The following is a 13,455-nucleotide window of genomic DNA, read 5'->3' as shown; positions in this document are numbered from 1 at the left end:
TATAAAACTCCTGGGAATAAATGTTAATCGAATCTTCAATTAAGATGAAGGAACTCAGTGAAAATGATATTTTCTTTAACAGAACTTTGTACATTATTCACGTTTTTCCCGCAGTGAATATTACCACTGCGGAAATACTATAAATATACATATATATATATATATATATATATTCTACGTTAATTGTTGAATTCAAGAGTTTTTCATACTGATGATCCCGTTGGCGTGAGGGTTCTTGTCAAGATACTCAGAACATCATTTGCAGGTTGACGTATCGTTTCCGTCAAGCTCCTTTGATTTTGTTTTTCGTTTCCACTTGCCCAATATTTTTTACACAACAGCATCATCAACATCAGTACCGGCAAATGGACGAGTGAGAACCTGAACAATTTGCGGGAACTTGCGCTGTCTGAATTTTTGTTGAATCTCCACGCTGCATAAACAAATGAAACAATTATTGCATAGGTACATGACACCAGGCTTAAATCAAACCAATTTCGTTACCTAATTTCGTTACAAATGTATATTTTGAACGGTATCATCCAATAGGTTTATCTATGTTCAACATTTTTTTATAATTTTTTCTCGAGATAAAGTAACAACTATCATGTAAAAATATTCTGTTACATTTTTAATACAATTTCGAATTAGAACCAATTTTTTCGTAAGAATTATCATGAACTAAACAAAATGCATGATAGGACTATAATTCTTTAAGATGATGGATCAGTCGGTAATCACAACTCGAATTTTTGAAATTGAAACTCTTTCACATCGTTCGTCCGATTAAAATAATAAAAATGTCATCGTACGCAGCACGATCGCAAAAATCCGATGACATTTTTATTTTTTCGATCAGACGAACGATGTGGAAAAATTTCCTTTTCAAAATTTGCAGCTATCTCTCTCGCACTCACGGTTGTGATTACCGACTGATCCATCATCTTAAGGCTAAAATATAATTTTCGTAATGCCAGGTTGAGACTGCTTCATTTAAGTTTGGCGTTAATTAGTATTAGCCGTGCAATGCCTCACACATCAATTTCTGAACTGTAAATAATAAGGACTGATGGTGCTGATAATTGTAACTCATTTCTCTGTTTGGCTCTGTTGAGAAATAGTGACTATTTGTTGGTGATACTTGTAGGGAGGAGGATTTTTTGAAAAGGTGGAATATTAGACGATTGGAAGTTGAAGTTATGTCAAAGTAATAATACGGGCTGGTAAAAACCCATAGGGGTTTCAACAGGGTCGATGGAAACTAAAAAATAGTAAAATGTTCTATCATTGTCGATAAAATTCTATGATTTTCCGATATCACGCTACTGATCTTTTTTAATATGCTCGATTAAGATGAATATTTACTTATTTTTAAACTATAGATTATATCAACGTTTCGAAATTCCATTATTTTTAATATACTACATGAAAGTGTTAAAAAATGGAGAGAAGTGAAGAAAATTTTACCAAGATATAGAAAATACGCGTTCAATGGAGTTGCCCCAAGAGCAAACCACCAATTAGTAACTTCAAGCACGGGTGTAAGATAAGACAATCCCATGATGACGGCTGTATAACGAAAGGCAGTTCGTCGACAAAGCACTGGATTCGTCACTGCCATCATTCGATAACCAGCTCGTGAATAATCTGGTCGTAAGTTCCACGAAAGAGCGTTGAAGTGCGGAAATTGCCAGGCATAAAGCAAACCAGACATAATCCATGCACCAGGAGCAAATATGTCGCCGGTACAACCGGACCATCCCATTAATGGAGGAATAGCACCAACTAGTTAAAAAGTAATCAAGATCTATTATTAAATCAATTATCATGAACAACGCAAACAGAGAATTGTATTTGAAAACATATTTTTATCATTGGAAATATCGTTGTCAAGTACAAATTTCATCAAGATGATTTCCAATGGCTTTAGTTGACATTACCAAATTTTTAATCGGCGTTGCGCAACAACAAAGAACCTTTAGCAAAAAATGTAGATTATTTTGTCTCGCCAAAAAACAAATAATAACGAATTCTTAGGTACCTTTCTCCATCGACGACGGAGTTAACTTACAAAACTAAGATTTATTATATCGAGAATCCCCGATTAGCAAATGGTATGAAAAAAGAAATATTTATTTTGGTACTATGAGATGAGTCTTGATTGTATAAATCTATACTTTCTTAAATTTGTTTTGATTTTAAAAAATAATCTCGTCAAAAAAAGTTATAAATACGACCAAGAGTCGTTACAAACAATGGTTCTACTCGTGAAACTTGTGAGAACAGAATGAAATAGTATATTACACACCTAGGGAGGGAAAGTAGACTACTTCAAACCGCGGGCAGAATTGTCACTCGAGCCGAAAGCGAGGGTGATAAGCACGCGGTTTGAGTAAATACTATTTTAGTATATAGTTTTTAGTATATAGTTATATAGTTTTAGTATAAAGTGGAGTGTAAACTATTTTTCACCACACATGCACCGAAAATTCAACCTTCCGATTTCGAAAAGTTGAACTTTCGGCGCAGGTGTGGTGAAAAAAAAAATCCACTGCATAGTCGGTTTTATCTCTTTAAATAAGTATCAATAGTTTGATAACATCAATATTTCAATATATTATTATTTTTTCGAAGTTGTGTCAAAACAAACTGGTTCGAAATTATAAAATAAAGATAGATCTCTAGAAGAAATAGTTATTTTATTTTTATACCAAATTTATGCGAAGACATAATTAAGAGATAATTAAACCATCCATAAAAAAAACTTAAAAAAAAATTTTTTTTTTTAATTGTCAAAAAATATAGTTTATAAAAAAAAATCCAGAACAATTCGAAAAAAATCTCACAAATCTTAAAGAAACATTATCTTTAAAATAAAACTAATCTGTATCTATTTTTTAAAGTGTCAAAAGAATCAAATAGCAAGTAAAAGTAAAAAACCGAAAAATCGCGCTTGAAATCATTTTGGAAACCGATGGCTCATTCTTCATATTTGATTCGAACAGCTCAATCAATTTAAAAAAATTCCATCTAATTTACGTGCAGCATTAAAATTTATTATATCAATTCGAGGCCAAGTATTTTCTAATGAATTGAAAAAAGTTACCACTTGAGTTACGTGCAGCACTAAAATTTATGATATCAATCGAAGGACAAGTAATTTATGAGTATAACTCCAAATTTCAACATTATCGAATTGTGCTAAGAAGCTTTTAAATCCAAAAAAATCACATGCAAGCTAGTCATTTCTTACTCTATGGTGGCAGAGACTTATAAGAAAATCGATTCTTTTCAGACTTTCAGGAGCTTTTGATATTATTCACAATATTCGACGTCGATTGGATCGTTACAAATTATGTTTAAATATGAGTTAAAAGTACTTGTCCGGCCCATCACTATTCATTCAAATAAAAATCAATCATAAAAAAACGAAATTGTACGGCAGCATCCGGTTAAAAATTTATTGAAATGCGATTTATTATTAGTTTAATGTTCTTAATAATAGTATAGGTTAGTTATGTCGAATGAAATTCGTTCGCTGGAAGAAGTGAGAAGTAAAAATTACCGTCATTGCAATACAAACTGGGGAGTTATTTTCGAAGTTTGAACATATTTAATGTGCAAAATGTTTTTTGTATTTTGGTCCGCCATTTTGAATTTGTTGCTTTTGAGTGCAGATTCGTAATCAGCGGCCTCGAAAACCTCAGGGTACCAATTTTCGTAGAAATCGATTAAGCCATTGACGCCATTTGACGTCAATGCTACCTAAGAGGTTAACTGTTTGTATATTTATTCTACCACAAATAATCGGACAATTTTTATTTTTTGTCGTATAAAATAAACGTATTGGTTGCCTAGAACATTATACATTTTTTCCCGTTTTTTTTTAAACTTCTCTATCTACTTTTTCTGGAGACGTGGTTTTTGACATACTGTTCCATAATAAATAACGAACTTTGTAAGTATGATATTGAATTTTTTTGCAAAGAATCATGCAAAATTCGTGATTTAAAAACATTTTTAAATGATTAATTTCAGGTTTCGGCTCATATTCTGTATCACCTTCGAGTTCCGTTTTGTCTAGTACAAGTAATAGTAGTATACGAACTCGAACTCGCACGTAATGCGGCCCCCGAGTACTCAAATTTTTTTTCTCAAGTATGCATATAAGCACTAGGGTGGCTGTTATTTGGGGTAAAAATTTATTTTACTCTTTCCGCCCCATAAATCAGTTCGAAATACATAAAAAGTAAAGCTGTAATTTTTTTAGATTTTTAAAATAATGCTTAACCCTCGACCACAGGGGTTGAAGTTTTCCGTTTAAAATACATGAGATTTTCCTGCGTTTGTGGTTACAATTTTACTGTGGGCGTAAATATGTTTGGGAAATCTTGAAATTTTCAGAATTTACTCTACAAGCATGTTGCTACACGGAAAAAATTTTTAAAACTTCTACTCTCAAATAGTATATTACACACCTAGGGAGGGAAAGTAGACTACTTCAAACCGCGGGCAGAATTGTCACCCGAGCCGAAGGCGAGGGTGATAAGCACGCGGTTTGAGGTGGTCTAATTTCACTCCCGTGGAGTGTATACTATTTTTCACCACACATGAACCGAAAATTCAACCTTCCGATTTCGGAAAGTTGAAATTTCGGCGCAGGTGTGGTGAAAATATTATATAACATCACCCTACTAACCCATTAATGTGCAAAACGGCAATTTTGGACACACAAAAAGAAACAAAAGAAAAATTCTTCAAAACCCACTGATATAGTGGGTTTCTGAGGGTGCTCATTCAGAAGCTGTCATTCATTTTGTAAAATTAACTCAAAATCTTTATTATTTTTCGTTTTTAATTAAAAAGTCAAGAATCTATGACGTTTTTTTTCTTTCAAATCGATTTTCGTGATTGTTGCTGCTCTTAAATAATTATATTATTGCCAGCAAAGGTGTCCTTAATGTCTGACCTTTCCAGAATACTGACTATAAACACTTTTCCCACTCAGTTTTTCTAAGATGGCGGTTTTTGCAAAATAGCATGATGTACATTTTCATGATTTTTTTTCTCGAAGAGTCTCGACTTTACGAAAAAAATTTATGGAACAAAGTGTTGAGAATCATTTATGTAATGGATAGTAGAACTTTTTTCCACTACAAATTACGATGTAGTAGTAGGTAGTGAATATTTTTTTCATCACTCATTAAAATGTAATGAGTAATGAAAACGCCAATGATGTACGAAAAGTAATGCATTATTTGCGACTCTAATGTGCAGTGCAGGAATTTCGAACTCTCTGCCCTTGTTGTGTAATATACCATTTCAATATCGTAGAATGGTATATAATAGCATTGTATGTGAATGTTTTTCTCAAAATAAGGATATTCAGGAAACATTTCTAGAGATGCTTTCAGTACTGTTTGGATTGTATTTTTCATAACTTTGGCTTAGAATCGCATTTGAACGTTGTTTGGACGGTAGTTAAAGATATTTGCACAGACTGAAAACAAAACTTTTGAAAAATTTCGGTGATAACAATCCTAATGACATGAATTATTTCTGTGTAGCTGAAATAAAATAAAATAAAATTACCAACAGCTCCGACCCAGGTGTTTGAAATACTGTATCGTTTCATCGGAGTATATATAATCGTGTAAAGGACAAGATTGGCAGCTCCAAGTCCAGCAGTCAATCCATTCACTTGAAAATAAAGTATCGAAAGTCCTACGATACCGGATGTTGCTGCCAAAATGATTGCTTGAGCAGGGCTAAGTTGGATGTCAATTAAATTATTCTAATTTCCCATTTACAACTTATATTCTTTCTATCCCGCGATTTTTAATTTGTAGATGTTGTAACTTACGTTAAGTAACCACGCACAAGGACCCTATTTTTTGTCCTCGACATCTGTGAGTCGAATGGTACTTCAAAAAATTGGTTGATTGAATTTGCAGTTGCAGATACCATGCCTGTTCCCAGCGAACACATAACAAACGTTTGAAGATCAAAGGCTGTTGGTGCCAGAGCATAACCACCCATTGTTGTAATCACCACAAGAGCTGCAGTTCAAGATTTTCTATAAATAATTTATCCTGGTAAAATTTTTATGAGTTTTTATGTTAATTGAAAATAGCTGTTAAACATCAGGAGAAAAAAGTCGAACATGTATTTAAAATTAATTACACATTTCAATGTTTAAGATAAATTTTCAAACGTTATTTTGATGACAAAAAGTTGGAGTCAACTTCAAAATTTCTGCTCTTCTGGAAATATTGAATTGATCTATTTATTAAATCAATGGCATCCAGAAATATTAATTATACACTATCTCAACATAAACTGAACTTTCATGATCACGGTTCTACTGACCGGTGTTCAAGTAAAATATTGTGAAATATAATATTTCTTACTGGTGAGTCTTATTTTTGAGAGCATCAAACAATATGTATGGAGTTTGCTGACATCAAATTCCATTGGTTTCCAATTTGCATCTTTGACTCCTGCCAGTCCACTAACTTTTACAAAATTGGCAATATTTGTTTGAGCACCTATGAACAATTTTTCTGGTGGACACAAAATTGCTGGATTTAAGGAATCAATATGCAATTTAGTTTTTTCTGATATGCTGATCCATGGTTCTTCCAGCAGTGATGTTTCTTTGGGTCCTTGTTGAGAAGCACTTGTTGAATACTAAGTAACATATGTACACAAAAATATATTATACTATTCAAACAAGAAGAATTTTTTAGTAATAGTAATTTAAATCATTCTTTTGTTGTAGAATACCAAGATCGAGAGAAATTTTGAACTCGAGGTGTGTGTTCCATTACGACTGAGCCACAAAGGAGCATTACGGAGTAACATTATGAAAAAGTGTTTCCATGTAAAAATGGCATCAAGATGCAGACATCCTGTCAAAAGAAAGTGATCCTCCAATTGAAGTGAAATTTCGCAGACGAAATTTTACATTTGTCACACGTGAGAAAAAAAAGACGTTTTGGAAAAAGGTATTACGGTTGAGCATAACCTAAAAATTGGTAAATATACGGAGTTAAAAAAGAAGAGTATAACCAGATGATGTTACAATAGAAATGAGAAATTATTTCATTTATTTGCGCACACAATATGTATGAAAACTGGGAACTCACATGCCTCACGACTTTTATCTGTGATGAATATAAGATAGTAATGACAGGTTGCATAAGACCATAATACCAGAAGCCATAGACAATAAATGTTCTATGGAACAGGAAGAGGCTGTCCTGCTACCGCCTGCTTCGTGTACCGCGTGAAATTAGCGGTTACCGAGCACCGGTTTTGTGTAATACTCCGGGGTGTGACGAAAACGTAATTCGTCACCAGAGTGCCAGAGTGCGCTGACTTCTGCTTAAGGAACCGCGAATTTCGTACTTTAGCATTTTAGGCCCGCTACATAAGGTTAATAATATTGCACAGTAATATTGCACAATAAGTTTGTATGGTGTGTAGTGCGCCATAAATTTAAGATAGCTCAAACTTCTGTTCAATGATTGCGCAATGTTTCAATACTACATCCACACGTTCAATAATATTGTGCAATCATCTATATTGCGCAATATTATTGACCGTGTGTAGCAGGCCTTACACTGATTTGACAATATAATTTGATAACTAAAATATTAACATCCATAAAAAAAACTTTAAAAAAAATTGTAAAAAAAATTAATTTATAAAAAAAAATACAGAACAATTCGAAAAAATTTTCACAAATCTTGAAAAAACATTATCTTTAAAAAAAACTAATCTGTATCTATTTTTTAAAGTGTCAAAAGAATCAAATAGCAAGTAAAAATAAAAAACCGAAAAATCGCGTTTGAAATAATTTTGGAAACCTATGCCTCATTCTTCTTCTTTGATTCAAACAGCTAAATCAATTAAAAAAAATTCCATCTAATTTACGTGCAGCATTAAAATTTATTATATCAATTCGAGACCAAGTATTTTCTAATAAATTGAAAAAAGTTACCATTTGATTTACGTGCAGCACTAAAATTTATGATATCAATCGAAGGGCAAGTAATTTATGAGTAACTCCAAATTTCAACATTATGGAATTGTTCTAAGAAGCTTTTAGATCCAAAAAAATCACATGCAAGCTAATCATTTCTTACTTTATATGGTGGCAGAGACTTATAAGAAAATCGATTCTTTTCAGACTTTCAGGAGCTTCTGATATTATTCACAATATTCGACGTCGATTGGATCGATACAAATTATGTTTGAATATGAGTTAAAAGTACTTGTCCTTTGAGCGTACTTGATTCAACAGAGCAACGGAATTCAAAGACGTTCAAGGTACCTGCATTGGTTTTGAAGAAAAACAATTTCAGGAGAATTTAGAAATGAATTTAGAAATTTGAAAACTCAGAATATAATTTAGAAACAGGAAAATTTAGGAATGTAGAAAATCTGAAAACTTTTGTGATGAACTTTCCAGATTACATGTTACGATTGGAGTAAATAATTTGAATGATTGGCACACATGCTGCGACACAGAAATATAAAAGTTTGGAGGTATTCGCTTTATAGCAATAATACAAACTTCAATACTACTTGAAAAAAAACACTTTAAAACTTGCTGAACCAAGTTTCATTACATATTACCATAATCAAAGATACGGAATGATACTTAGCACACATATTTATGCATAGAAATTTCAGAGTTCGCAGGTATCTGCTGCGATTCAATGTATCTACACAATGAGTTTTGAAGACAGCAATTTCAAATCTTTCAAAGTCAAAGTTGCTCATAAATGAGCAACGGAAGACTTTTGTAATGAATTTTTCATTTTATATATATGTTACAGTTAGAGTCAAAAACTAAAATGAATGGCACAGTATATAAATTGTATAGTTTGCAGATCTTTGTTGTATTTCAATGATCCGAATCTATAGCATTAGAATGAAAAGTTGTCAAAATTGATGATGTTACATTAAAATGACATAGCGCTGTTGTGCCCGTATATCGCACTCCTAAAATAAAGAGTATATAAACTGTGTAAAAATTGATTTGAGAAAAGTAAACGCGTTGAATAGGAAGCATTTGGAGTAATGAATTTATCAGTCGAACTAGTCGAGAATGGAAATTTTTTTTATGTACACAACGCGAGATCTCACGTCGAACTACTCAATAAAATAGTTGGATGGAAAAGGGATGGCAAATTAAAAAACAATTACATTAGTGGATATTCAAGTTTTCTCCAAATATATGGTCGGATGAGGCATTCCTTCGCCGAGCTTTCGATTGAAAACAATGCACGCCAAGTTTGTGTGTAATATTGACAATGAATTTGTGCAGTACATCGCATAGATACAACGCATGCACTTGTACACGTATTTGCGCTTTTCTTTATAAAAGGTTCCTGTATCATATTGTGTAAAATGTTTTAAGTTTATAACCTGAGCTAGCATAAAAGCAGATGATAATTTCTTAATAATTGCAGAATCATTCTAGAAACCTTTGTTGCTCTGTAACGCTTGCTGGAAAATTTTCCTGAAGAAGTGAGTGATTAGGGCTAAAAGTGTACACGAATGAATTCCACAGGAACCTTAATTCATTCACTGTACTTGGCTACGTTAGAAAATGATCTCATTTTTTTTTTATTTCCAAAATTCTGAATTCCTACAGGAAACGTAATTCATTCACTGTATATATGTTACAATAGATCTCATATTTTTTTATAGTTAATAATTTTTTCATATTTTTTTATTGACAATGCAAAAATAGAAAATCATTTAAAACTACGGTCGCGACCTTTTAATACTTGGCGTGCCTTTTTTACTTTTTGAAGTTTTAATATTTACTGATTTCACTGCTTTTTGAGAGACGTGACAACTATATAGGAACCATTTTTCATTCACTGTATTTGGCAACTTCAGAAAACGATCTCATTTTTTTTTATATTTTCAAGTTTTTTATTGACAATGCAAATATAGAAAATCATTGGAAACTACGGTCGCGACCTATTAATACTTGGCGTTCATTTTTTACTTTTTCAATTATTTTTTTTCTCAATTCACTTATTTTTAAGAGGCGAGACAATATATATTTAGGAAAAAAAATACATTCCTCGTTTTCAACGATACTTTTTAAAACGATTTGTTTCAAGTTGAGTGCTTTTTTCTATGTGACAAAAGCAATCAACACTATTATAAAGCCAATTTTTCTATGTAGACGGACGAAAACTGTGCGGTTATGTTTATGTGAGTTGAAACTTTTTACAAGCAATAATGGCGACGATTTTGATTATCCATTCAGCAAATCAAATTTTCCAATGAAAGAGTGGAAAATTCCTATGCAATGGGATGATATTTTAATTTTCTATTCCTTTTTTTGAAAAGCTCCATTTGTTTACTTGGAAAATGATTTTTGAAACAATCTTCTTTTTCTCTTTCAATGGATTCCATGTTTACATGGATACTGTCAATGGTTTGCAATGCCCAAGGAGATGTTTCCATGGTATTCAATGTCTAAGACCACAGCGTTATGGTTATTAGTGTCCAGGGATATTTTTTCATGGTCTTCTGTAACGTCTGAACCTGCCTCGTCAATGTAAACTATTAAATCGCAGATCTAGATATCGATAACTATGAGGAAATATATCGTAAACCATTGCACCGTTCACCTAAATATCATATATATATAAAATTGTCGAATATATATTGAAAAATACGAAGGCATCCACCTAGACGTCGAAAATCCTATAGTCGCCAACCTAGACATCGAAAACTGTAGAGCCGTCGACCTAGATATCGAAAACCATGCGGTCGTCAACCTAGACATCGAAAACCTTAGAAAAACTCGCGGCACTATCGGAAACTATGGAGCTGTTGACTTTCATATCGGAAACCATGGACAAATTCACCTCAACATCGGAAACTATGGAGCTATCGACCGGGATAGTGAAAACTATGAAAACGTCAACCTAGTCCACGAAAACAATGGGAAAACATACCTGGACATTGAAAACTACAAAGCCGTTGATCTAGACCTCGAAAAGCATGAAAAAACATACCAGGACGACGAAAGCCATGGAGAAATATACCTAGCCATCGAAAACCGTGGAGCTGTCGACGTAGACACCGAAAACAAAATGGAGCCGTCGACCTATACCATGAAAACCATGGAGAACCATATCCAGACATCGAAAACTATGGAATTGTTGACCTAGCATCAAAAACCATGACGGAATATACCTGGACCACGAAAACCATGAAGGAACATACCTAGACATTGAAAACTATGGAGAAATCTACCTGGACATCCGAAACCATGGAGGAATATACCTAGACATTGAAAACTATGTAGACACATAGCTAGAAATCGAAAAGTATGGAGTCATCGTCCTAGATCACGGAAGTGATGGAGAAATATACCTAGAGAACAAAAACTATGTAAATTCAGACCCAGCCATCGAAAACTGTGGAAAAACATACCCAGATATTGATAACTATGGAGCCGTCGACCTCGCCCACGAAAACCATGAAAAAAAACGAAAACCATGGAGGGACATATCTAGACATTAAAAATCATGGAATAATACACCTGGACATAGAAAACTATGAAGAAACATACCTAGACGACGAAAGCCAAGGAGAAGTATACCTAGCAAATGAAAAGTATGGAGCTGTCCACGTAGACATCGAAAACCATGGAGGAATCTACCTAGACCACGAAAACCATGGAGGAATCTACCTAGACCGAGAAAACCATGGAGAAACATATCCATACATCGAAAACCATAGAGGAATATACCTGGACCACGAAAACCATGAATGAACATGTCTAGACATTGAAAACCATGAAGGAATATACTTAGACATCAAAACCCATGGAGAAATTATCCTAGACCCCGAAGACCATGGAGAAACATACCTAGACATCGAAAATTGTGGAGCCGTCGACCTCGACTGCGAAAACCATGAAGAAACATACCGAGACCACGAAAACCATGGAGGAATGTACCTAGACCACGAAAACCATGGAGAAACATATCCATACATCGAAAACCATGGAGGAATATACCTGGACCACGAAAACCATGAAGGAACATGTCTAGACATTGAAAACCATGAAGGAATATACCTAGACATTAAAACCCATAGAGAAATTATCCTAGACTACGAAAACCATGGAGAAGCATACTTGGACATCGAAAACTGTGGAGCCGTCGATTTCGACCGCGAAAATCATGAAGAAAAATGCCTAGACATTGAAAACCATGGAGACATCGAAACCCATGGAGGAATTATCCTAGACCACGAAAACCTGAGAGAAACATACCTGAACATCGAAAACTGTGGAGCCGTCGACCTCGACTGCGAAAACCGTGAAGAAACATACCTAGGCCACGAAAACCATGGAGGAATGTACCTAGACCACGAAAATCATGGAGAAACATATCCATACATCAAAAACCATGGAGGAATCTACCTAGACCGAGAAAACCATGGAGAAACATATCCATACATCGAAAACCATGGAGGAATATACCTGGACCACGAAAACCAAGAAGGAACATGCCTAGACATGAAGCAACAGATCTAGACCACGAAAACCATGGAGAAACATACCGGGACATCGAAACCTGTGGAGCTGTCGACCTCGATCGCGAAAACCATGGAGGAATATACCTAGACATCAAGAACTATAGAGAAATACACGTGGACATTAAAAACTATGGAGAAATACACTCGCACATCAGAAACCATGGAGGAATATACCTAGCCATCGAAATCCATGAAGGAATTATCCGAGACCACGAAAACCATGGAGAAACATACCTGGACGTTGAAAACTAAGGAGCCGTCGACCCAGACCTCGAAAACCATGAGAAAACATACCTAGACGACGAAAGTCCTGGAGGAATATATCTGGACATAAAAAACTATGGGGTCGTCGACCTAGAAATCGAAAATCGCGATAGAATGTCCTCCAAAACCCATGAGCTATCGCCCTAGACTTCCTCGAAAAATCCAGCGACGTCGACCAGGATTTTATATTTTTTAATTTTTATTATTTATTATTTAATTCTATTCGTATTATTTAATTTATTTATTTTATTATATTATTATCATTTTATATTATATATTGTAATAAAATATTTAATATAATAATATCTTATTATTAATTAATGCTAATAAATAAAATATATATTATTTAAATATATACATATGTTATGCGCAAACTAGGAGCTGGTATTGTCCCCGCTGTGCGCACATTCTCTGTCTCTCTCGCTTGGCGACGCAGAAGGAGAGGGGGTAGCCGCGTTCAGCGTAGTGCGTGACGTAGCGTGCGACAAAACGTAAGAAATCGTGCAAAGGACGTAAGTCCAAATGTAAACATGCTTAACTTACGCCCGTCTGTCTCTAAGAAATTAAAGCTCCCGAAATGATGGATATTAAATCACTAACGTT

General features: G+C 34.1%; 1 protein-coding gene across 2 annotated transcripts; it reads right to left on the bottom strand.

Annotated features, from left to right (window-relative positions):
- Nucleotides 1-39: 39 nt before the first annotated feature.
- On the bottom strand, nucleotides 40-7,304 carry Cox10 (Cytochrome c oxidase assembly factor 10). Of its 2 annotated transcripts, XM_043426256.1 has the most exons (7): nucleotides 7,149-7,304; nucleotides 6,787-7,027; nucleotides 6,411-6,690; nucleotides 5,864-6,059; nucleotides 5,593-5,768; nucleotides 1,468-1,785; nucleotides 40-433 (listed from the first exon to the last, which is right to left on the bottom strand). In XM_043426256.1, exons 2-7 carry the CDS (start codon nucleotides 6,862-6,864, stop codon nucleotides 204-206), a joined length of 1,278 nt encoding a protein of 425 aa, XP_043282191.1. In that variant the 5' UTR covers nucleotides 6,865-7,027; nucleotides 7,149-7,304; the 3' UTR covers nucleotides 40-203. The 2 variants fall into 2 exon arrangements, with proteins under 2 accessions (XP_043282191.1, XP_043282192.1); XM_043426257.1 differs by lacking the exons at nucleotides 6,787-7,027; nucleotides 7,149-7,304 and having other exon boundaries at nucleotides 5,864-6,076; nucleotides 6,411-6,547.
- Between the last annotated feature and the right edge of the window lie 6,151 nt (nucleotides 7,305-13,455).

The sequence above is a fragment of the Venturia canescens genome, chromosome 8 (assembly GCF_019457755.1).
Source record: "Venturia canescens isolate UGA chromosome 8, ASM1945775v1, whole genome shotgun sequence".
In the NCBI taxonomy this organism is placed as follows: Eukaryota; Metazoa; Arthropoda; class Insecta; order Hymenoptera; family Ichneumonidae; genus Venturia; species Venturia canescens.
This window is presented reverse-complemented; position numbering and strand designations above follow the sequence as displayed.